Source organism: Anopheles ziemanni, chromosome 2 (assembly GCF_943734765.1).
Source record: "Anopheles ziemanni chromosome 2, idAnoZiCoDA_A2_x.2, whole genome shotgun sequence".
NCBI classification, from domain to species: domain Eukaryota; kingdom Metazoa; phylum Arthropoda; class Insecta; order Diptera; family Culicidae; genus Anopheles; species Anopheles ziemanni.
The window spans coordinates 89,325,294-89,348,389 of NC_080705.1; the positions used below are offsets into that span (position 1 = coordinate 89,325,294).

The 23,096-nt window shown below is 46.1% G+C and overlaps 6 protein-coding genes across 6 annotated transcripts; 2 read left to right on the plus strand and 4 right to left on the minus strand.

The window, feature by feature from the left end:
* Window positions 1–5,746: 5,746 nt before the first annotated feature.
* On the plus strand, window positions 5,747–6,750 carry LOC131284976 (enoyl-CoA delta isomerase 2). The gene has a single exon (XM_058313839.1). The coding sequence runs from the start codon at window positions 5,851–5,853 to the stop codon at window positions 6,700–6,702; it is 852 nt and encodes a 283-aa protein (XP_058169822.1). The 5' UTR covers window positions 5,747–5,850; the 3' UTR covers window positions 6,703–6,750.
* Window positions 6,743–7,536, minus strand: LOC131284987 (small ribosomal subunit protein bS1m). The gene is made up of 3 exons (XM_058313850.1): window positions 7,214–7,536; window positions 7,035–7,156; window positions 6,743–6,970 (listed from the first exon to the last, which is right to left on the minus strand). The coding sequence occupies exons 1-3, from the start codon at window positions 7,475–7,477 to the stop codon at window positions 6,793–6,795; spliced, it is 564 nt and encodes a 187-aa protein (XP_058169833.1). The 5' UTR covers window positions 7,478–7,536; the 3' UTR covers window positions 6,743–6,792.
* Window positions 7,537–7,826: 290 nt separating this feature from the next.
* Window positions 7,827–10,221, plus strand: LOC131283525 (regulator of nonsense transcripts 3B). Its single transcript, XM_058312777.1, has 2 exons — window positions 7,827–8,580; window positions 8,651–10,221. Exons 1-2 carry the CDS (start codon window positions 7,968–7,970, stop codon window positions 10,054–10,056), a joined length of 2,019 nt encoding a protein of 672 aa, XP_058168760.1. The 5' UTR covers window positions 7,827–7,967; the 3' UTR covers window positions 10,057–10,221.
* Window positions 10,222–10,496: 275 nt separating this feature from the next.
* On the minus strand, window positions 10,497–12,943 carry LOC131285459 (exocyst complex component 6). Its single transcript, XM_058314318.1, has one exon. The coding sequence runs from the start codon at window positions 12,881–12,883 to the stop codon at window positions 10,583–10,585; it is 2,301 nt and encodes a 766-aa protein (XP_058170301.1). The 5' UTR covers window positions 12,884–12,943; the 3' UTR covers window positions 10,497–10,582.
* Window positions 12,944–13,760: 817 nt separating this feature from the next.
* On the minus strand, window positions 13,761–16,144 carry LOC131294697 (toll-like receptor 4). Its single transcript, XM_058322741.1, has 5 exons — window positions 16,137–16,144; window positions 15,706–15,958; window positions 14,671–14,814; window positions 14,167–14,581; window positions 13,761–14,101 (listed from the first exon to the last, which is right to left on the minus strand). The coding sequence occupies exons 1-5, from the start codon at window positions 16,142–16,144 to the stop codon at window positions 13,761–13,763; spliced, it is 1,161 nt and encodes a 386-aa protein (XP_058178724.1).
* Window positions 16,145–21,363: 5,219 nt separating this feature from the next.
* Window positions 21,364–23,013, minus strand: LOC131294879 (probable hydroxyacid-oxoacid transhydrogenase, mitochondrial). The gene is made up of 4 exons (XM_058322932.1): window positions 22,961–23,013; window positions 22,791–22,881; window positions 21,692–22,726; window positions 21,364–21,627 (listed from the first exon to the last, which is right to left on the minus strand). Exons 1-4 carry the CDS (start codon window positions 23,011–23,013, stop codon window positions 21,400–21,402), a joined length of 1,407 nt encoding a protein of 468 aa, XP_058178915.1. The 3' UTR covers window positions 21,364–21,399.
* Window positions 23,014–23,096: the final 83 nt, after the last annotated feature.

A 23,096-nucleotide genomic window follows, 5' to 3' on the forward strand; every position in this document is an offset into this window, starting at 1 on the left:
CGAGTTTCACACGAAAAAAGAGAGAAAGAGAAAGAGAGAGAACATTTGGAAGGAAAGAAAAGAAAAATACAAAATTACATTACACACACAGTATATCACGGAGTAATGACGGTTAGGCTTTTGCGAACACAATTTACAACGTATCAACAACAAAGCAATTCCACCAATCATGTAAAGCTTCAAAAGATAATGACTTGAATCTTTTGCTAGTTGCGGTATAAAAATAAATGAATATGATTGCAAAAAGCGGAACGGTTTCACAGTTCAAACATGTCACATAATCGACAAGTTATGATAAGGAATGCACTTGCGACGAGCAAAACAATTATCCACCCTGCGAATTCATTTCTTACAAGTGCAGTTTTTATAGATTAAAAAAAAGGCAGTTCGGTTCGGCTGCGTCGAATTCTGCTGCAAATCAGAAAACATTATTTATCTTGCATATGTTTGCGTTTGTGTGCCAAGCAGTGAGTAATACCGCACAGACGATCATATCATCATAACATTCTCTCTGGTCATATGACACCACTTTTGCAGTCCCACTGCCTATCACAAGGTGTAACAAACGTTAGACGATGCCGAAGACGTCGCTTGGCGCTGCAGATGATTTCCTGTGGCGTCTGTTTTCGTCATCAATAGAAGTCTACCCCCCCAAAAGACAACTCCATTGACATCGTCATCGGCGGCCGGGCCGAGAGGCAGCATATGCTGCTGCACCGTTGGATGGAGAACGGACGGTCAGAAAAGCAAGAAAAATACCTAAAAAGGAAATAACACGTCTCGCGAGAGCAAAGAAACGCGAAAAAATTGACATCATAGTCTCCCAACCGCATGGCCAATCCGCCGCCCCTCTTAAGTCCCTTCTTGTGACATCATCGCAGCTAAATACAGGTTAGGGCTGTCAGTTTCTGTCGATTTGCGGTTGGGATGTCAACGACGCGCTGACGCCGCCGCTGACTTTGGGAATGGCGCTGCCGATGTTTCTTGTTCGCGTTCTGCTTTGAGGGTTACATAAAAACTTCTTCTTCCAACAAGGAAATTCAGTCAAAAGCTTTGCCGTTCATCATCCTATCCTCGTGATGTACTTTGGCAATCTAGTCAGCTGGGGGACTCCAAATGGAACTAATCATCCGACAAAGATTTGGCAGCAAAATGGGCGGACATAACTGGGTCAATAGAAGCTGCTAGCTACCTTCGATCGTGTTCTTTGTTTGTTTAATCCTACAACCAATGTATTGAGTAGTCACTAAGTGCGGGTTGCTTCGATCGCTTTTTGATGTACTTACCGTGTTATGCTGCTCCATCGCACGGAGACGCAGGAAGCTGAGCGTTCATCAGTCCGTTCAATTCGGGCGGAAGCTGAGGTGTCGGAGTGAAATGTTTGCTGCAGAGACCAACGGAAACCGCCGACGAACGCATTCGCCACCGCCACCGCCGCCGCCGGATGTCGTTCAACACGGACAGCCGACGAACGAACGACGAGCAAACGATCCGCTAGTGCGCCCGGCTTTTCGGGCAAATGTACTCATCGACGATAAAATGTCAACCCGCGCTGTGACGTCTGTCCCGATTGATCTGCTCGATCTCTCCTGCTCCTCCACCGTTCGACTGCCACCGACTACGCACCGGCAAGATCGGATTCCGTACCCGACTGGTGCGACGCGTGAAGGTATGTGCGGTTTTAGTGTTGTGTTGATGGCAGTGTGACTGTCAGTTTGGGTTCTCTTCCGGTTACGGTTTCTTTGCTACAGGTAGATTGGTAACCCCCGCCCGGCCTTTCAAACAAGGAAATTGATGGGGAAGAATTTTCCGAAAACACCGGTACTAAGAGAAAGCGACGCGATGTGGAGCAAAGGTGGTGCGTATCTTCCTTTTGTGGTCGAACAATCTGGAAAGAACGCAGTTTGCTCGACGGATGGCGCAACCTTTGTGACTGCCGCTACCACCACTCGTCTTGACACACGCACTGGGTCTTCACACACAGGCACACTATCGAAACACAATCCTACCATATGCGAGAGGAGTCACGGAAAAAAACTACACCAGATTGAATCGGTATCACACACAGAATACGAACACTTCACTGTCACCCTCCTGCTGATCGGTACTTTCTTCAGATGTTTCCTTCTACCAGCAACGTAGGACCGGCAAAACAGAAATTAGAACATGCAATTACAGCTATTGTATTCATTTCGTACAGTGACAGCCTACTAGATCATTTTTCGACCTTCTAACTCCGTTGATGGTGCATTTATTTCTAACGCTGATACAATTGCGATAAATCAATTGAGTTGGAATCGAGGAAATAAATATATGTCCTATAATTAACATTGTACTGCGCTACGCTTCATCAATTCCGGCTATGTTTGTAATAGCTCACACAGTGTCAGTGTACTTCAAGTAGGCAAAACGACGTCGCAAGTTTTTTTTCCTGCCCTAGACCCTGCACATTTTTATCTTTATCGTTGAAGTGTAGCTATTGGCTTTATCTACTAAGCTGTGAGATGTCGGAAATAGGGAAATCAAAAAGAAAAATTCTGTAGAAACTCTGCCATCGTTTTACCTACTCGCCTGCACACAATCGGACATATACGTAAGCATGAGCACAGACACAGCCACACACAAACACGATCTCGTCGGAACGTCTGCCTCGAAATGATTTGTAATCTTTAAAGTTAATGCACCGCAGTGTTCACAACTTCTACATCGTTGAAATAGCCTTTTCCGATCCTTTCTTAGCGAGCAACTTACTCCAAAACTATTCAATTCTAGCAGCTTTCTTCCACAAACTCGTAATCTTTTACCGCAAGCCGTGACGTTGCGGGTTACTCAGTTACTGATGGTATACTATTTGACAGTTCTTTCGAGGGGCTACCTAAATTGTAAGTTCTTTTGCGAAGAAACAAAAAATGCCGTTCGTTCGTCTTCTTGTCAGCTTGACATTTCAATGTTTCTTGGAATATATGCCTAAAACTACTGCCGAATAACACATTTGGCTCTCGCTAATGAGTTCAATCTCCTCGACCTACACCCTTCGAGCTGCAAGAAAGTCTGCTATCATGGTCTACATCTCGCTGCCATTTCTGCAGTAGCCCCGCGGGTAACGAATCGCGAAAAGTAGGCTGTTCCGACGTCACGGCGAACCAATGCACGCACAGACGAACCTCACCACGGAAAGGAAAGAATACGGTATTCACAGACCGCAAAACGGGCTGGTGAACTTCTTCCCTGTTTTACGTGTCTTCCCTGCACTGCCAAACTCACTCGTCTGCTTGCTGATAAACTGTACAACACTTTGCACGCCCCTGGCATATCCTGCGGGCTGTACTTTTCAACGTTTTCAACGCAGCCCACGGATGCCTCGGAATCGCACGTACTTTGGCGACCACGGATGCGAAAGAATAGAGGAAAATCCTACTTTTTCTGCTGCTTCGACGAACCGACGTCGTACGTACGTCAAGCTACCGTACCGGATGTAGATTGCGTCAAAACTAGCAAAATGTCATTTTTTCCGCTCACATTACCAGCGTCACACTCATTTTGTGATGAGAAAAACTTGTCACAGTGAGCATCACAGAACAAAGCGTTGTGAGCGTCAAGAACACAATTTGACCAAGGTAGGGTGAGTGAGGACATTTTGGCCCACGTATGTAATTTTGGCCCACTAGAAAGAAGGTCAATTATTTCAATGATTTCAAATAAAAATGCCTCCTAACATTTTTTTTAGTGTTGAGGTCAATTTATTCTTGTTATATACCAAATTTGGAGGCGATCACATCAATATTTTTCGAGAAAATCGCTTAGAACTACGAAGCTGTCTCTTTTTTAAAAAAACATGCCGTAGGTAGATAGTTCGCCCACCTTGAGATATACTAAAGCTGCGGATAGACGGATGCAATATTTCAATGCAATGAAATAAAATTTGACATTTCTACCCAAAATGACAGTCATTGCAATATTTCTATGCGTATTTCATTGCAACATTGCAAAGATCCAAACGGGGAGGTTAAGCATCGAAATATTGCTTTCACTGTCATTTTTGGTAGGAATGTCAAATTTTATTTCATTGCAGTGAAATATTGCATCCGTCTATCCGCAGCTTAAGAGGTGAAAGAAGCCTCCCGGCTCAAAACCTCTATAAATTATTAAATCATCATCATCACCTTGAGATATAAGCAACCCCTGAGTAAAAAATTCTGAAGTAATGTTTTTCTAAAGCTTTGAGTGTTTTTAGGAATTATCAAAACGTTACTTGAATTTTTAGAGCACGAGAAATAATTTTAATTTCGATGCAAAAGTGGGCCAAAATAGATGCAAGGAAAGCTGGTTTCGATTGAAACGAAATTTGTATGCATGTTAACACTGACAGCTGGTTGTCAGAAATTGTCTAAACGAAAATCCGATGATCTTGCAAAAAAGTGGAAATTAAAATATCGAATTAAACTTTTTATCTTACTTATTTAATAAAAGTAAAAGTTAATAGCAGATTCTAAATTATTATAAAGGTAAAAGAGTAAATGAGGCCCCGGCCGCCATGTTTTCGATCGTGGCTACACCTCTTGCGGACGTTTAAACTGAATGTATGCAATTGGTAATACATTAATTCGTTAAATTCAACCTACGAGTATTTGAACCGTAGTGTGTACCGTTAATGTCGGCTACGCAATCAACCTAGTGGTGCGGTATGAGGGGGGCCCACGGGCCCCCCTTATTTCTCAAAACTATAACAAACTCTCTTTTTCGGTAGACCTAGCGCAGTCCGATCGCTGCGCTCGCTGCGGGCGCGCCGCCGTTTCCAACTCATTTCTTCGACTAAACTCATTGTTTCATGCTGTCCATCATGTGTGGTATAGTTTACTTACTAGTAACTTAACATGTAAAAGTATACCCGGTTGACAGAAATTGACATTGTTGCTGGTACTATGTAGTTCCAGCAAGAGTCCCAGCAATCTGCCATGGAAAAACTTGCTGGTACTACATGACAGCTGCAAAAAATTTGAATTTTTGTCAACCGGGTATTAACCCGCATTCAACCTCCATTGCGTGATTAGTTTAAACCGTTATGTTCTTTTAAGCGAACCATTAGCGATCAAATATTCGAAAAGAATGCATGCGTCGCGCTTTGCATAGCTTCAGGCGCTTTATGTGAACCAGTAGGAAGAGGAGAATCTAGCCCGGGGCCTCATTTACTCTTTTACCATTATAAAAATTATTAAAACCATAAAACATATAAAAAAGGCATTTTTCAGGTGGGCCAAAACTGGTACACAGGTGGGCCAAAATAGAAGCAAAGCGGGCCAAAATAGCGACAAAAAGTGTGTTCGGAAATTGATAATTTTTTAGTGAAAACATGAAATAAACTAAAATATATGAATTTCAATGCACGCTTAGATAGCTACTCTACATCATACCCAGTTTATCGTGATATGATCGGTACAACTAATGCAACAATTTATTTTGTGTTGACCCTTCCCTAAGTGGGCCAAAATGGGTACTTTTACCCTATATAATCATTCAAAAAGGGTGATCGAAAAAATATTTTCTGCAACAAATTTTAACAAAAGACGACCATTATTTGAACAATTATTGGGCAATCAATGCCTTGATGTTATTCGTAGACTTTCTCCAGACAATACTACAAATGATTAGAACCAGCTAATTAAATTGATAAAAACATTGAACGATCGAGTAGTAAACAAACCGGTAGTCGAAATATGATGCAAATGAGCGAAAATAATCTCCACCACAAGCCGATGAACTTTGTCCCACATTGCGCATAAAACGGGCCATTTCTCACTGTAGATCTACCCTAGCTAGGGGCATAAAATTATCATTCTTGGTGTTATCAGCATGACAACTCGTTTTTCATCGGATCGTGCAAGGCCGAGTGCAAAAATTTCAGTATCTGCCAAGATGGCCAGTGGTAAACAACCTTCGCATCTGAAGCTGGAGCGCTTTGGGGCAGTATTGCGGGTGACGATCAACAATCCCCGTAAAAAGAATGCCCTGAATAAACAAACTTATCAGGACATTGGTGATACCCTGAATGCGGCCAACAAGGACGATACTGTGAATGTGGTAGTCATAACCGGTACCGACGATTTTTACAGCTCTGGCAACGATATGGTTTCTGCGTTCACGGAGGAAGGACCGGTTGAGGAACGGCTAGCCCGTGGGAATGCCATCCTGCGGGAGATGGTGCGCGCGTTCATTTCATTCGATAAACTGCTGATAGCAATCATAAACGGACCAGCAATCGGTATCGCTGCCACAACCGCTCTGCTCTGTGATGTTGTGTACATGGTGGACACGGCGTACTTTTACACTCCATTTTCCAAACTTGGCCTCTGTGCCGAAGGTTGTTCCTCATACACCTTTCCCTTGCTGATGGGCCGCAGCAAGGCATCGGAAATGCTGCTTCTTAACCATCGCCTCACTGCCCAGGAAGCGCTACAATTCAACGTGGTGGCCGGCGTTTTTAAACGGGAAGAAATTGAAACGAAACTATGGCCACAAATTCTTGAACATGGAACACTTCCCATCGGATCGATAAAAGTTGGCAAAGCGTTGATCAACCGATTCCAGCGGACGCAACTGCATGAGGCGAACGATCGCGAAACGGAAGCGCTGTTGGGCCGCTATGGAACGGAGGAATCGCTGAATGCCGTGATGGCGTTTATGTCGAGAAAAAGCAAAATGTAACTGTGCATTTTCGGTGCAAAGAAAACGGACAAAATAAATATTATGGTTGGGGATTATAATATGTTCTACGACTTATGACCTAGGCAACGCTTATTTGGCTTGTTCGGTTGCTCGCAATGATTGCGATTTGCTAGCAGGTGACGAAATTAAACCGAGCAGCTGGCAATCCGCTTCCAGGAGTGTGAGGTCTTTACTCGAGCCCAAGAATCGTGTGGAAAGCTCCAGGTCCTTCACACGCAGCCGTACCCGAGCCCCTCGAACGTAGTCTCTGCAAAAACAATTGATGCTGTATAAATCGTGGGCTACGAAGCAATATCCCTGAGCATACTTACTCGCCATTTTTCGCTGGTCGGGTGCAGACGCAGTGGAACTTCCAGCCAAAATCAATATACAGGTCATTTTCAACGATGTGAAAAATCCTCCCCGTGACGACCTTTCCTTCCGGATCACCAAGCTGCAAGAACAGATATACTCAGATCAACGCTCACTATCTTTTTCCTACTCCACTTACATCGATGAACTTGGAATTCCTCAGCAGACTGGCAAAAGTTTTCGGTGGCTCATTGGACGGTTGTTCATTGAGCGAATCAGAGTGCTTCCTGTAGGCTTTTGCAAACCCGCTTTCCTTTTTGCTTGCCGCCTGCCCATCGGAATCTTCCGCCTTGGTAGGTGATTGCGCATCATTGCTGAAGCGGACACTGGGAATCGCGCGAGCCGACTGAAAAACGAAAGCACCTATGGATTTTTGATTTGCTAACCGGAGTAATAAGGCCATTGTGCAATTAGTTCTTTACTAGACCGGCTTTTTCGGTAAATTGTGAAAATTGTTTTCGTTTTGTAATGTGACTATTTGACAGCGGACTTCCTTTTTTGACATTCAATTGTTTTGAATGGGTTATTTTATGGGGAGTTTTATTTTACGACTAGTGCAACCGTTTGTTCTACGAAAAATAAATCATTGAGCAATGGATTTTATTTTAAAATTTTTATGCCGATTTAAAACATGCATGTATGCAAAATTGTTGTAAATTCATAGAGGTACGATCCCGAAGGGAGATTCACAAACGTTTCGTGTTGTCAAAAACACATTGCGTCAAAATATCAAAACAAAAGCATCGTCAACTTTTCCAGCGCCGCGAGGATTTCCTCGATGCGGATACGTGTTTACGGGAATCCAAAGCCGCAACCGGAATTTCGAACCGAGCCAGTGTACGGATAGCCAACCAGCGCCAGCGGTCAATGACCGTGAGTGGACCGGGGACCAGATGGACCAACCAAAGTCCAAAGCGGACCAGCGCCGCGAAACGCGTACCGTGTCAGGCGGTGGTGGCGGCACTCGTGAAAAACCGGACAAACCGAAAAAGGATAAGAAGGACAAGGGCAAGACAGCGGCCGGAACGGGCGGTTCGAAGCGAAACAAAAAGGCCAAGAAGGATGCCCCGAAACCGATGACCCGGGTGGTTATTCGTCACCTACCGCCAACAATGACGGAGGAGTTGCTTCGCGAGCAAATATCGGTGGATGGGCAGATGCCCAAACACGATGAGTTCTACTTTGTTGGTCCCGACTGGTCGCTCGGGGTGCATGCGTCGTCTAGGGCGTACATCAATTTTATCGAACCGGAGGATATATTCCGTTTCACCGATAGTTTCGATGGTTACACGTTCGTCGACACCAAGGGCATGGAGTATCAGGCCGTGGTGGAGTATGCGCCACTGCAGAAGCTCCCGAAAAATCGGTCGCGTAAAAAGGATGCCAAATGCAACACAATCGAGAGCGACAGCCATTTCATCAGCTTCAAGGAAGCGCTAGAAGCGGAAGAGCAGGAAGCACTGCATGGAAGGGGCACGCAGGAATTTAGCTTCAAGCTGGAACAGGGTAAGTCAGAATGGGCTGTAACATACCGAAGAGAGAAAAGATTACACACGACTAATGGTTCTCTTTGCAGAAAACAAAACGACAACGACGCCGCTGCTCGAGTTTATCGCACAAAAAAAGCAGGAAAAGCGTGACGAACGGCGTCGGAAGCAGGAGGAAAAGCGGAAGGCGCGGGACGAGGAACGGCACACGCGCAAGACTCAAATTGCCAAAGCGATCCCGGCAGCTATAAAAGAGGAGAAGGACGGTGGTGACATCGTCGTGCGGACCGTACTCTCACGCTTAAACCCTCAGGCACAGCATGCCGCAAAGGGTGCGGGATCTACCGGTGGGTCGGAGAAGAAGGGTGCGGGATCTACCGGTGGGTCGGAGAGGAAAGGTGCAGGTAGGGATGGGAAGCTGAAGGACGATAAGGACAAAAAAGCGAGAAACAGGAAGGAAAAAGATCGCACTAACCGAGGAGAAAAGAAAGCGACTGAGGATACTAAACCTCAAGGCGGTGGAACGCCAGTGGATGGTGAAAAGCATGGAGGAAAGAAGCAAGATCGCGAAAAATCGGGCAAAAAACCCAATCGGGAGAAAGATAAACCGAAGGAAGAAAATCGACAACAAAACGCTCCTCGAGTTGAAGCAAACGAGAGGCAGAGGAAGGAGAAGGAACATGGTGCGGGGGGCAAAGCTGATTTGGCGTCCACATCGAAGCCGAATTCCAGCGTATCCCTTGAAGATTCCAGCAAGAAAGAGGTGAAAAAGTACAGCGAACGCCGCAAGGAAACTCGTGCCCGGGCCGAAACCAGGTTTGCCGAGCAGGACATAAAGAAAGACAACGACCCGGCCAGACCATCGCCAGAAGCATCCGCAAGCAATGCAAACATCGATGTCAAAAAGAGCATGCTTACCGCGAACGTGGCACCGTTTATTCCGAAAGAGAAAACGACCATCATCCTAGCCGGACCGTCGTCGACGTCCACCAACAATCCAGCCGCACTGCCATCCACAAAGACGCCTGCCGGGAGCGGGTCGTCGGCTAGCAAAGCCGTGAAGCCGATCTCAGAAGAAACGACCTCGGATCACGGCAAGTCTCCGTCGCCCGACGATAGCGGGCGGCCGGACGAAAACGTTCCGCCGAAGGTGCCGAACGAAAAAATCAGCGAGAAGGTCCGGGAAGCGCGGGAAGCGCGCAAGATACGCAACAAAGATCGGCCATCGATCGAAATTTACCAACCCCGCAAACGGATAGTGCCCGGTGCGGGCAAAAGCGAGGAAGATCGTGGTCGCAGCGATTCCGATCGACCCTCGGATAGTGTGTCGACGTCGGCAGCCGCGGGAGCCGGTCAGGACGATGGTGGTGCAAAGGAACGACGTCACAAGCTGACGAAGAAGGCATCCGATCGGCAACCGACGAGGGAGCGCAAGAATGGACGCAAGAATTCGACTGATGTTGAAGGTTCAAACGATGCCGGTTGGTGGATATAAGACGGAGGAGAGGGCTCTTCGACGTGGAAGGGGCGAGGGGTGATCGTTGGAAGTCTGGTACATTGAAACAAGTAATATTACAAAAGTGTGTCCGCAGAACCCCTTTCACTGATTTCATGTGTTTCTTTCATGAACGAAATAAACGGAGTGCATTGTGACGCTTTTATGCAGCATTAAATGGTTTTATGGGCGTTTGGAAAACTATAAAACATCTTGCTGATGTTGCTTAACCATTCGCAAAATGGTTTTGAAGAGTTTGATGACGGAAACATTTTACAGGTTTGATATATTTCTTTGTTTTCTATCAATCACCGGCAGACCAGTTTGACTAAGAACTATATTTTTCGGAAATGAACAAAACGCTTGGTTCTAACGGTTACTCAGAGGGCTGGTTACTTGTTTTTATTGTTGTAATTTATATTACGTTCACGTCATAAATAATTCTACAAAATTAATGTAACATTAGCATTGAATCGTACACTACAGGTTAAATTATTCTTTGTTCAAGCTTTTCTCCGAACGATCCTCATACTTGCCGCTCCGCCAGTTGCTTTAGCTGACGCAAAACCGTTTCCAGCAGCTTCTTTTTATCCCGTTCCGATTTCGATTTCATCAACGACAGCATTGACTTCTTATCCGCTTCCCGAAGCTTCTCCAGCACCACTATAATTGTGGAAGGGTGCACCAGCGAGTAGCGATTTTCGTCCTTTCCAAAGTCGTGCAGGTATGCACTCCAATCTTCCGAGATCAGCAGATCTAGCAGCTGCCGTATCTCGGCAAAGTACTTCGATAGGTCACCGTCGCGCAACCCCGGCACCGGATCGGACGAAGCGAACAGTTCGAACTGCATCAGATCGAGATTGATCTGGTCGAGAGCACCGCCCGAAATCTGCCGTATGTCCTCGGAGAGAATCAGCTTGGAGATGGTGGTCGCGATGTGCTCGCACGCCTTTTTGCACGCCGCCTGCGCCACTCCGGGCAGTATGTAGGAGAAGCTCTGGAATGTACTCTGGAGGAAGGCGACCATATCGGTGACGAAGGGTGACGCATGGCCGTACGATTCCGGTAGCACCCAGTCGTAGTTTTCGAGCTCCTCGAAGAACTCGTCCAGCTTGCAGCACAGTTTGGTGGACACCTGCTGCTCGGCCTCGGAGCGCGCGACGTGAAACATTGCCGAGGGTGTCTGCGTGACGTTCTGCACCGTTCCGGTCATTTTGCACACGAACGAATCGAGAAAAGGGCCCGCTTTTTCCAGATACTGCGTGTCGATGATGATTTGGATGACCTGCATCAGTGCCAGGCTGGGGGAGCGGAACACCGCCGAAAGGCAACCACTGAAGCTGCGCGTTAGTAGCAGATTGGCGGCCTTCCGTACCATGGCGGCAATTTCATTCGGTGAAAGCGTAAGTTCCTCGGAGAATTTCATGCAGGCGTACATAAACTCCATCGCCTGGTGGTACACTTCCGGTACCATCCGGGAGAAGGGGAACTTCTTCGGGAACGGTTGCGCTTCGAGCTGTTCCGAGTGAAAGGGGAATCTTTCCAGGACCGCATCGTACTCCTCCTGATTGTGCGCCTCCAGCGGAAGAAAGTCACTCTTGTCCAGAATGTCGCGAAACTCGTTAACCCAACGCTGCAGCAGCACCTCGTTATAGTGATCGCGCATCTCAAGCAGAAGATCCCACAACTGCGACACGGTATAGCCGTAGTTTTTCAACGTCGTTATGCTCAGCATAATCAAATTCTTGATACGCAACAGCACATTCGGATCGGTGCAGGATGACGAGGACATACTGAGGACGTTGACGGCGCGCGAAAGTGACGACGACCACAGATCATCGAGATACGTTTGCGTCACGATATCGCCACCGGTATTCATAACGTGATCTTCCACCACGAAGAAACCCACGATCGACGAGATGTACGTTTTGTATGCCTCCAGGTTGTCGTGCATGGTTTGTGGAGCTTGCAGGACAAGCTTGGCCTGATCGCGCCTCTGCTGCCGGTAGTCCTTTTCGAAGTACTCCTTATCGTTCAGTACCGTGTAGATGTGGAGGCACCGGTAAATGGGGGAAAAGTCAATTAGATCCTGTGCGTTTACATCTTCATCGTCATCGCCAAATTCGGAACCTCCGGAGGCACCCTTCTCCGCCAGCTGCTTGTACTCGGCGATGATTGTTTCCAGGTCACGCTTCTGCAACTCCTTTGTGTGCTTCATCGCGATCTCACCGATTTTGGGCGAAAACTTGCGGATGTTCTCCAGAAACTCACGGAAATCTTCCTCCGATGATTTTTTTATGTTTTCCTTCAGCCTCGGTATCGTGTCACGCATCTGCTGCGAGAACCGATAGCCGGCCACCTTCGGCAGATACTCGCTCTCGAGCACCTCGAGCGTTTTCAGTGCCGGATAGTAGCGTTTCTCGCGCACCTGTCGCAAAAGTTTACTGTAACACTCGAGCACCGGCAGGCAGCTGGACAAGCCCTCGATTGCTCCGGCAATGTTTCCCTCGACCTTTCTTGCCTTTACCAGTTCGTTGCCTTTCGCGATCACTCCCGAGGATGCTTTCGCTAGGCCATCGTTCAGGGCGAGCACTTCCTGGTTTAGGCCTTGCGCTTGCGATTTAACCAACAGCAACTCACGGATGGAATCGATGAAACCCTGATAGTACAGATTGCAAATCCGCTCGATGTCTTTATCGTGCGAGCGGATACGTGAATCCAGCTGCTCGGACACTTGATCGTGCGAGTTACCCTCCAGAATGGTGCGAAACGTTGGCCCCCAGTAATCGTCCACAGCCTCGATTTCTTGCATCGAGATGTTTGCCATTTTCGTGAGTCACTTTCAGCTGTTTTATCCACAAGAAAGCAACGTTTTATTTCCACTTTCCACTTCTTTTCAGCGTTAGGGGCGTTCTGTTTATGTGGAATGCGTAAATGTTTGTTGACTTTTGATGAATTGTACTCGAAGCCCTTTGGAAACGGATTGTATACTATTTGGCCCTAGTTTGACGTTTCTTTCAATTCCATCGCTGTTTTCAAAACACTTTTCCGGTTTCAAACATTCCTGTGGATTCACTTATTTATTTCCGCGCGAAAATGTTTCTTTCATTATATATTAAGTTGAACAATCTCATCCGCGAATCAAATGTCCTGACGCGTGAGGATAGTTAAGGTTTTAGTTTCGTTTTAATTCGATTTGTTCATCTAGGTGCGACAACATTTCATTTTCTATCAACATACTAAATCTATCGATTTGCTTAATTTTACTCTATGGCATCATCGTTCGGTGTACCTGATTGATTGATCGTACCGTAACTAATTTACAATGAATATTTACAGCGTCAACTAGCAACTATTTCTTAAGGCTATAAATGTTAGTCTCATGCAATGGCAAAACTCGGTGCTCCTCTAGGTAAGATCACATTTTTCTTTCATTCTCGTGGTAGTAGTTTGTCTCTGGTTTCTATTTAGCGTGTAGTGATCGTGTGTAATGCAAATATGTTTAGGACTTTTTAGTAGCGTAAATCTCGCCAACGAAACGTCCTTCGCTATAAATTCTTCGAAGCGTTTGGAGTCAAGAAATTCGGCCACTCCGTTTTGTGATCGTTCAAGCAGACGATGGAGTCCTGTACAGATGGAGGATACAATATGGCTCACATGTTATTGTGACTACCGGTTCTCAACATGTGGCATCCTCTGTCTCCTTAATCACAATCACTTAGAAGTTTTTCACTCTTTGGAGTTTCAACTGGCCCTTCCTCGGCTTGGGAAGGAGTGCCTATAACTCGATTGATATTATTTGATATCGCTCCTTTTTTTGTTCTTCGGCTAGCCTTCAGACGTTTGGCGTTACGTCTATGCAGACAATAGAGAATGAGGACAAGCAGGAAAATGCACAGTGCGACGATGCTGGAAATGGTAATCCACGTTGCTTTGGCTTCGTTGTCCAGTTTGCGTGCTTTCCGTACATCCATACACTGTTGGAAAGCGTGGATATCATCCTCCGTAATTTTGCCGTTGAACTCGGCCTTACAACGCTCTTGTTCTGGAAAAGAGGAACGACCCGCAAGTTTAAAACCAATCCCACACAGGTCATTGAATTGTGCTCACCTAAAACCGATATAGGTATACACGACATCGGTAGGTACTTTACTGTGGTTCCCCGAAGGACCAGTTCTGCGGCCATCACCTGGCAGGCACAGCCGTCAGTTTGGGTGTTGTTTAAGTCGACCATTTTCAAGTTGCACATGGGAGATAGTTGATTGAGCGTAAGTTCCTTCATCGGATTGGACGAAATATTGAGCTGCCATAGGTCGGGTAGGATGCCAAAGTCCGGTAATCGCTGCAAACGACAATCCGGGATACTCAGAACCTGCAGGGGCGCTTTGATAGGTTTCTCTAACGCCTTCAAATCCACCTCAAGATCGTGCAATACGTTGTGACCGACGTACAGGTTCCGCAGGGAAGGTAGATTGAAAATCTCCAGCGGTATGCTTTTCAGCGCGTTGAACGATAGATCGATGGCCTGTGGAAGGAAGCGAAACGGTGAAGCAAGAGGGAGACTTAAATAAACTTAAACATGCATTCCAATTCCAACCAATCACGCTGACCTACCTCTAGGTTGGATAGCTCGCTGAAGGTCCCTTCCTCAATGTTTTGGATCATGTTTTCAAAAAGATACAAATACTTCACAGACTCGTAGCGCGCAAACGACTGGACATTTAGATCACGGATACGGTTGAAGCTGAGATCCAATATCTGGAAGAAAAAACATAGTAAAATGTTATAAATCTACTGCCGGAATTATAGTAAACATGTATCGCACTCAAAAACAAACCATCCCCGCTCGGCCCGCTCCATTTTCGGAACATTCAATCCATCGTATCGCATCGGAACGAAAACGAAAGGCGTGTTGGATTTCTTGTGCGGCAATCTCTCCAACCCAAGTAGACGGTCAGACGAGAGCGCACAAGTTAATTGATTTAAATTGGTTTTGTTAGTTTACGCGTAGCATGTTGGGCGTCTGGACTTGGCAAATACTCGACGCACGCTAGCGCGATCAACAGTTGGAAGAATTTTTGGAAGAATTCCACCCTCCAAGAATAGATTGAAGATACATCACGACTGAAAAAAAATGTTTGCACATCTTCGTCAACGCTCTTGACCCGCTGGATGTGTGTTTCGGAAAAATAAAAGCAGTAGCACGTTGACGGGGATGGTAGGGAAAGCATGCGCCCTTGAAAGTAGAAAACACGTGTGGAAATTCTACTAGACACTTGAACAGGAAGAGGTGATTTTTCGAAATGGTTACTATGTTACAAGGAAATGTTCTACGGATTTTATTTTCTTGGGATCAAACTGGCAGTGTTGAGCAAACAAAGCTAGAAATTATCAATGATTAATGTTTGCGCAACAAGATTTGACCTTAGGATTATCTTAAAGTCATTCAGGGTACAACCGGTATCTGAATCATGTGCGTTTACTAATTTTTTTTTTTTTTGCGAAATTGCCATGCAACTATGGCATTATAACAATTGACCCCGGAGGATCATCAATTGAATGAAATATGTATCATCTGCTTTCGGTTCGGCGACGATGTGAAGGGCGTTATAATGTTCTACGGTTGGGCATTGCGCAGCGTCAACTTACCTCCAGATTTGTCTTTAGCCATTGGGGGATCTCCTTCAGGTTCAAATTGGCACAGTTGTAGCCGATCATTTTGTACGTCCGCTCGAGATGGCACCGTTGCGTTCGCTCGAGCTCCGTCGGTAACGTTGCAAATCCGTCCGCATAACTACTCAGTGCCAGCATAAAGATGGCCGTCACGGCCAACGCTGCACTGTAACCAGTGTCAGTGGCAGTGAGATGCATTTTTGTTGTGCCGCTACGTTTTTTTTCACAACTGCAAAAGTGAAATAGGAGACGAAGAACAAAGCAAGTTAATTATGGTGCTTTCGCTGACGTGCGCTTTTTTGAAAGAGTGTCCCACGTGGTCAGTTGACTAGCACGTGTTATTTCAATGCCTACCAGGTTACTTGGCTACTCTAATTTCCATTTTATGAGCGTCACTTTATAATTACTCGACCATGCTGCCAATGTCACAACCATCTGAACATGTTGTTTGGCAAATCATAATTAAAAAGAAATATTAAAAGATCATCCGTTGCTCACCACTGCCACTCTTACTCATAATCATTCGATTGATAACGGATGAGACGGGGATTATTCTTGCAATGACCTACGCAAGCAACTATGCCGTTCAAGACTGTCCCATTAACTGGCTTATCACTGTTTACCAGTGTGTTCCAACGAGGATCATCTAATTGCCTCCATGAAGCAGCTCCAATGGTGTCTGAATATTTTATGAAACGTAACGCACTGGTTTTTCACACACATGTTTTTGTTATTGTTTCTTACTACTGGTCTGTACTGTTACTCAGAAATATTTGTTGATCTTTTTCTAAACCAATTGGGTGGTTGCAATTGCATTTTGCTTGTGTGCTGCCCCTATCGACCGCCAAGTTGGCCTAGTTAGATGAGCGATTTTACATCAGCTAGAACTAGAAGCCTAATGCGCACGCTTCGTTCGATTTGGGGTGTGGTTATCACAATAAACGATCGTTCTGGATTGTTGAATTCGGATTGTACCGTCAATCAATGTACATAATCGGTGCAGCACAAATAGCTCCGACAACGAACGAGACCGTCCCCCAGCAACGGGAAGTTATTGCCTACTCCCGTTTTTTAGGGAGCCGTGAAAACTTCCCAAAACGTATCCAGTACGACACGGATGAGTGAGCGGAACCGGTGTGATTTGTATAGATTTAAATTCAATTTATCAAAACTGCGCACAATCAAATGTGTTTGCGTAAACACCCGTTGACAAAAGGAGGAGGGCCCTCGTTTAATGGTGCTGAGAAACGAAATTTATTGAGTGTTTATGGGCCTGGTTGGTGTGCTTAGAATTTCGCCCATGTGGTTGGATAAGCTCGCACCAGGTACCAGGGGACTCCATTGAGGAACAGTTACAAGTGAAATTGAAATTGATTTTTTTTCTCACTTATACAAAATTGATGCGTAATTTTTGGTGCATTAAAATTCACGTGATTGATTGCGACGTTCACTATAAACTCTTAATATGTTTATTTAATTGCACTCGAACAACTAGGTATATAATCTGAGCTCGTTTAACGATGCTTTGTTATCATTTGTGAACAATTCAGAGAGCACTTCACTTCAAAGGTTGTACAGAATGTCGGCCGGATAATTAAGAACTGTCTCTGTTTCCGTTACAGTTGATTGAAAGAGTCACTCTCGACCGATTTATGAGGGACCGGGTATTAAGTTTCACAATATGTTCCTAGCGATCTCAGTTTAACGAGTTCAACTGATACGATCAACAACGTTCATTTAATCACTGAGCCAATGTGAAGTGTAATGATTGGTCAATACAAATTTCGTCTTTACAAACTGTTTCACTGCACAATGTTTCTATGCACTAAGACTGAATCGCCTTAGAACGTGCCTATTGGCACTGATCGCCAATGCCTATTTTACGTGACAGCATGAGCCGGAAACCATAGCGCCACTGGACACGTTCGTTCGCAGTTTTGTGTTAATTCATCAATACTTTATGTTTTGAAAACCAAAACCTAAATAAACGGAGCGGTAAAATGAGCTAACGCTGCTGTCACCCTGCATTTGGTCGTGCTCGTCGGCGAACGGCTCGCGATCCTACACTTTTTGGCGCGTTCATTAAATGCACAGGAAATGCCAATTGGCTGTCGGCAGACGATTTCCGAAAAATGAAAACGAACGACACACTGAAAAACATTTCACTTGGAAATACTTTTCACCCGAGCATGTGGAGCTGTCGATCAAATCGATCGACCGTTGGATGGATCGTGTGAGTTGTGAAATTTCCTAGGGAGTGAGGAAACTCTCGTCGCACTTTTCACCGGTAAAACTGTGCTTGTATACACTTGCATTAGTCGATTGCAATCAAAAGTTAAACAGCTAATTTTTTCATCACATTTCACACACTCTGTGATCGCTAATCTCTGAAACAGGAACGCAGGAGATCATGGAAACAAAATTATCGTAGGTCTAACTACCCGAGGCAGGCCGTGGAAGTGTGAGAAGTCGCTTTCCTTTGCACTGAACAAATGGGGCTTAGTAGAACGCGAAGAAAAGGATGAGAAAACTCGCGGTTAATTGATCTAATTTCGTTTAATTGAGTCAAATATGTTGTGGGAGTCGATTGTTTGCGCCGACGAGTGGATGAGATGTTCACGCAGGGGAGCACGCAGCTCCGACGAGTCAACTGGAAGGCCTCCAACACGGACAGAACTTAACAGTTCGGGACAGTCAATGGAGAACCAAACCTTTCGCTCCTACTCCCCATCGGTTTGCACTTGCGTTAGGCCTCCTATTGTGCTGGTGATGCACTTTTCTTCCCCCGTCACTCGGTGCGCACCCTACTGACCTTGCCCCTTGCTGTTAATGGCACTGCTGACATAGACGGTTTGTTTGAATTCGCGGTATCATAAACCAAACAGCAAATTATGACCGACAGGTTGTGGTAAATCGACTACGATCGGAAACTACGCTTCGTGATGGAGATCTCCCGTGATGGATTTCCATCATGTAAGTGATTGATTCGTGACACCGTCCAGGAGATGTAGCATTTGACGAGAAACCAGCTGGCAGTAAGCTAATCCGTAGCAGAAGTAGAAAATAAAGCTCACATGGAATTTTTCCCCATAAAAGGACAGCATCAGAATGGCGGGTAAATATGGCGTCCATGAAGCTAAGAGCTCTCCAGTCCTATCAACCGGATTAGCAGGTAAAAGGGTGGTTTACTTAGTCGGATAATGATCTTAGGAGATAACAGCATGTGTCTGAGAGGGTCTCCATATCACAATGATAAAGTAGAAACTGTCCTATAGATCCGAAGTCAGTTTATCAACGCTTGCTTCAAAGATTACTTAACCGGAAACGTTACATTTCACTTCAGTTTGGACATTATTTAAAATCAAAATTGATACTCAAAAATGGTTTCTATCAATCAATATTGAAATGATGACTCAATCTTCACTACATGCCAGGATCTTCTGTTTTCGTCTACTTTTTTCTGTCTATGACGCACATTTTACACACGAAGCGTGAAGATCAAATTCGTGCTACAAACTTCCTTACTTGATAACAATTCCACGAAAACACCTCGTAACGCATAATGCCACTACAGATTTAATATAACCACACCCGCAATGTCGCTCCACCGAAGTTGTACCTTGGATCGTCTGTTGGGGCGTTTGAATCCTTCTGGAAAACTTGACGGAATCCAAACAAAATTCAAGCGGTCACCAGACGCTGACTCAATTCACACATCTTATCAGCATTCCAAGATACCTAGATACGGTATCATTTGTCACGTTAATTACTCAAGGTGTTATTTTTTTCGACAGTCCCCACAAGGCTAGCGTTAGTTGATAAACGACACACAGTTCAACATATCTTTTCTTACGTTCGATTTAAAACTGCGTTCCTGACACGCAAGGTGCACTCGCGCCTAGTGGGTTCACTTATCATGCGATACACTTTTGTCCACCACTTGGACAAGACAATATGAAGATGGACTGTCGAGTCTACAGAGTCAAACCCTCAATAGCACCCGGTTTGCCGATGGCATCTCGAGCTCTTGTTTGCTCCACTTGTTGCTGATGGCATCCACTCTCGAATTGGTGTTAATTAAACGTCCATTTAGAGGGACAGACATGGCCGCCGCACAAACACCTACCGCTTTAGATTTTCTTTTCGACGACAGCCAATTCCGATTCAATGGTGGCACGCTTAGCGGTAGTCCAGCATTGGAAGCAACTGTCCAACCCGGTTTTCCGTTTCGACTTGGCGCACAGAATCATTCACGAACCAGCGGCACAGCATGACCGCTCCGGTCGCACGTCAAGTCTACACTAAATCAGTAACGGACCGATTCAAAAATCACTCCCGCTCCGCTCTGTTGCACGGCGCGGTGTGGCGCGTTGCCAGCGCTTCGCTTCCGGAGACGAGCAGATAAACGCACTGCGTGATCTTCATTGAAGACTCACTTATCACGGCATTTGTCAGGGGAGATTATGTGGATCATGTTTGTATGTGATCTTATACTTCGTCGTCGCGGGGACCTGATAAGAAAGTACCAGACTCTACCGAACACCACGCTGGCTTTCAATATTGTGAATCGTTGTTAATTTGTGGAACATCTCGCCACGAAGTCAGGTAATGAGCCGGAGTGCAAGAAATTTGAATGTGTCTGTACTTGGATCAGCAGATTACTGGCCAAGGGTAGGAAATATGATAAGCCGGGTCCGGACAGACACGAACAGCAGCTACCTGCTTTTGTAATGAGAAAGCTGATGAGGACCGACGAGAAAGAATTTTCATAAAGAGTTATAAAGTCATTTGATTTTACATACTCGCATTGTACGTTCTTTCCGAATATTTAAATTATTGGGTTCTTCATTGACGTTCATGATTCTTCTCGAGAAATATTGTTTTTGTGTGTTCGAATTTTACACGTGATTGCAAACACCAGAGCAGTTTGGAAAAAAACGCTGCTCAAAATTGTCGTAAAACGTGAGCCAAACTATAGTGGCCATAAAGATCCGTTCCGGTCCGTCATAAAACCCAATACGTTTGAAGTAAGCACATTCCCATCGGGTTTTGCTTTGGAAAAGGCAATGGAGAAAAGTAGGTGTTTTAAAATGAGCTAAACGTTGCAGAAACAACTTGCGTCGACGCACTGATCGCAAAGTACCTGGGACTTTGGGGAAGGCAAAAGCGCAGGGTTCATATGGTACAGGTCAAAGAATGTTTCCCGCCGCCAGTACCATTCGTCTGCCGAATCCCACCCGGGACAGTGTTCGGGTAGCGTTCTTAAGTAAACAATATCATCTCACTCAAAAAGGTTTCCCCTCCCGAGATCATTAGCGAAAGTATGTATCATCATTACCCGTGAAGTGACGGGCCTCACACCGTTCCCGTCGTACGGTAAACACAGCCGGTACAAACATGTCTTATGCTCGTGCACTTCTGGCAACGGGTTGTGAACGAAATCCCGCGCACCGAGAGCAAGATCGGGTAGATCATCATTCACCGATCAGCGTGAAACTGTAACCTAGTTCAAACGGTGCTTCCCTGCTGCGTGCTGGTGATTAGCGGCCTGCTCTACTCACTGGTAAGTCACTCGTGTCCCGTGGTACGTAGAAATATAAACCTTTGAGATGGAGTTCTACTAAAGAGGTTGTGTTTGTTCTTTATTTCCAGCCATCGGACATCTTCACTTCAACCGTATACGGTGAGAGAATCCTCGAAAAGTTTAGCGAGGTCTTCCTCCGATTGGGCACGGGGTGCAAGCTTTGTGATCCGTTCCTGCGGAAGAGTTCCCTTGACCAACGCTGGAATGTCCGAGTATTCGAAGCCGAGCGCCGATAGTCCATCCTCAATGTTCAACTCGTGCATGTACTCCCGAATAATATCTGAGAGGATCGCGCCAGCGTCCTTCCGGTGGCTCTACAATGACAGGAAAGGTGTGAAAAGGCAGACAAATGTTTCGCAATCATGTAAATCATCTTACTTTTGATACATCTGCTCCAAGAATATCCGCTGCCTCCAAGTGCCGCTCTGGACAACTTCCACCGGTAAAGCGGAACACGGCCGGTGCCGTCATAACCACCGAAAGCCCGTGCGGAATTATCGGATGCCCGCCGGTGTAACCCTGGGGTATGAATTTCTTCACATTACCCGCGATCGGGTACGACAGCCCATGGCAAAGGTGAACGCCCGCATTGCCAAATCCCACGCCCGCCATCGTCGACGCCAGGTGCATCTGGGAGCGGGCCTCTAGATCATCCGGGTGGAACACTGCACGCCGGAAGTGCTTCCGGATCGTTTCGAGCGCAAAGCGAGCCCACACGTCCGAGATAGGATTGCTGCCCTGGTACGGTGGTCGTAGTTTCGGATTAGCTGGTGCCGGGCCTCGCTCGGTGTACGGGATCGCGGTGAAACTTTCCAGTGCATGACAGAATACATCGAACCCACAGTACGCCGCCACCTTCTCCGGTTGTGAGAGTGTATGGAGTGGATCAACCAGCCCAAGCGTTGGCCGCAGGGCTTTACTAGAAATTCCCGTCTTTGCGTGCAGTGGCTTGTGGTCGAAAATGACGACTCCGGTCGTTTCAGACCCAGTGCCGGCAGTTGTCGGTACGGCGATGAGCGGTTTTAACTGGGCGGTCACCTCCTTTGCCTTGCCAATCGGTGCATTGACGTAGTCGAGAAATTCGGCATCCCGGTCGGCACTGTACAGGTTCGCTGCCTTGCAGGTGTCGATCACCGAACCACCGCCGATTGCCACAAACGCATCGAAGTTATGCTGGCGTGCAAAATCGATCACCACCTGAAGGCTTTCGTTCGTCGGCTCAACACGCACCTCGTCGAACAGTACGGTGTCAATACCGAGCCGGGTCAGTGAATCCAGTCCCGCCTTCACCGATGGCAGCCTTACCACATTCTTATCGGTCACTACACAAACCCGTTTGGCGTTAAGGTTCTGCAGATCGTGTCCTAGCTCACGGGTAACACCCGGTCCGTAGCGTATCGTTGACGATGACATCTGGCGAAACAAAAAGGACGGGGCATGAGATCCCACAATCAATCTAAGTTGGTTCTCGTTTCACCTCGAATGCATAGTCCTTCTTTGCTGGAGAGGAACACTGCTGGCTGGATCCTGTCGCCACGGCAAGTCGCGAATGCGCCGGACAGCTACAACTATGTAGTGAAAGGGCAAAGATGATCGTTTTGTGTTAACATGCTCCCGTGCGTGATAAACATATTCTTTCCCACTTACCTGCCGTGCGAAACAGTCCGCATAAGGCTTACTATTCTGCTACGATTCCACATCCTTACGATGGAGTCGCACTGACCGATTAAATTCTCGTCGAATCATTTTCGACGACAGATCTTGCTATCATTAGTAAAACAAA

Bases quoted from the DNA above. Each gene is read 5' to 3' on its own strand.
- LOC131294697 (XM_058322741.1), bottom strand. The intron at 14,815-15,705 runs GTAAGTTGACGC...TTTTTCTTCCAG, and splicing joins GGCTAAAGACAAATCTGGAG to ATATTGGATCTCAGCTTCAA. The intron at 14,102-14,166 runs GTGAGCACAATT...CCTCTTTTCCAG, and splicing joins TATACCTATATCGGTTTTAG to AACAAGAGCGTTGTAAGGCC.
- LOC131294879 (XM_058322932.1), bottom strand. From the start codon at position 23,013: ATGTGGAATCGTAGCAGAATAGTAAGCCTTATGCGGACTGTTTCGCAC. The intron at 22,882-22,960 runs GTAAGTGGGAAA...TTCACTACATAG, and splicing joins CGGACTGTTTCGCACGGCAG to TTGTAGCTGTCCGGCGCATT. The intron at 22,727-22,790 runs GTGAAACGAGAA...TTGTTTCGCCAG, and splicing joins AGAAGGACTATGCATTCGAG to ATGTCATCGTCAACGATACG.
- LOC131284987 (XM_058313850.1), bottom strand. From the start codon at position 7,477: ATGGCCTTATTACTCCGGTTAGCAAATCAAAAATCCATAGGTGCTTTC. The intron at 7,157-7,213 runs GTAAGTGGAGTA...CTGTTCTTGCAG, and splicing joins GGAATTCCAAGTTCATCGAT to CTTGGTGATCCGGAAGGAAA. The intron at 6,971-7,034 runs GTAAGTATGCTC...TTGTTTTTGCAG, and splicing joins CGACCAGCGAAAAATGGCGA to AGACTACGTTCGAGGGGCTC.
- LOC131283525 (XM_058312777.1), top strand. From the start codon at position 7,968: ATGGACCAACCAAAGTCCAAAGCGGACCAGCGCCGCGAAACGCGTACC. The intron at 8,581-8,650 runs GTAAGTCAGAAT...TTCTCTTTGCAG, and splicing joins TAGCTTCAAGCTGGAACAGG to AAAACAAAACGACAACGACG.
- LOC131285459 (XM_058314318.1), bottom strand. From the start codon at position 12,883: ATGGCAAACATCTCGATGCAAGAAATCGAGGCTGTGGACGATTACTGG.
- LOC131284976 (XM_058313839.1), top strand. From the start codon at position 5,851: ATGACAACTCGTTTTTCATCGGATCGTGCAAGGCCGAGTGCAAAAATT.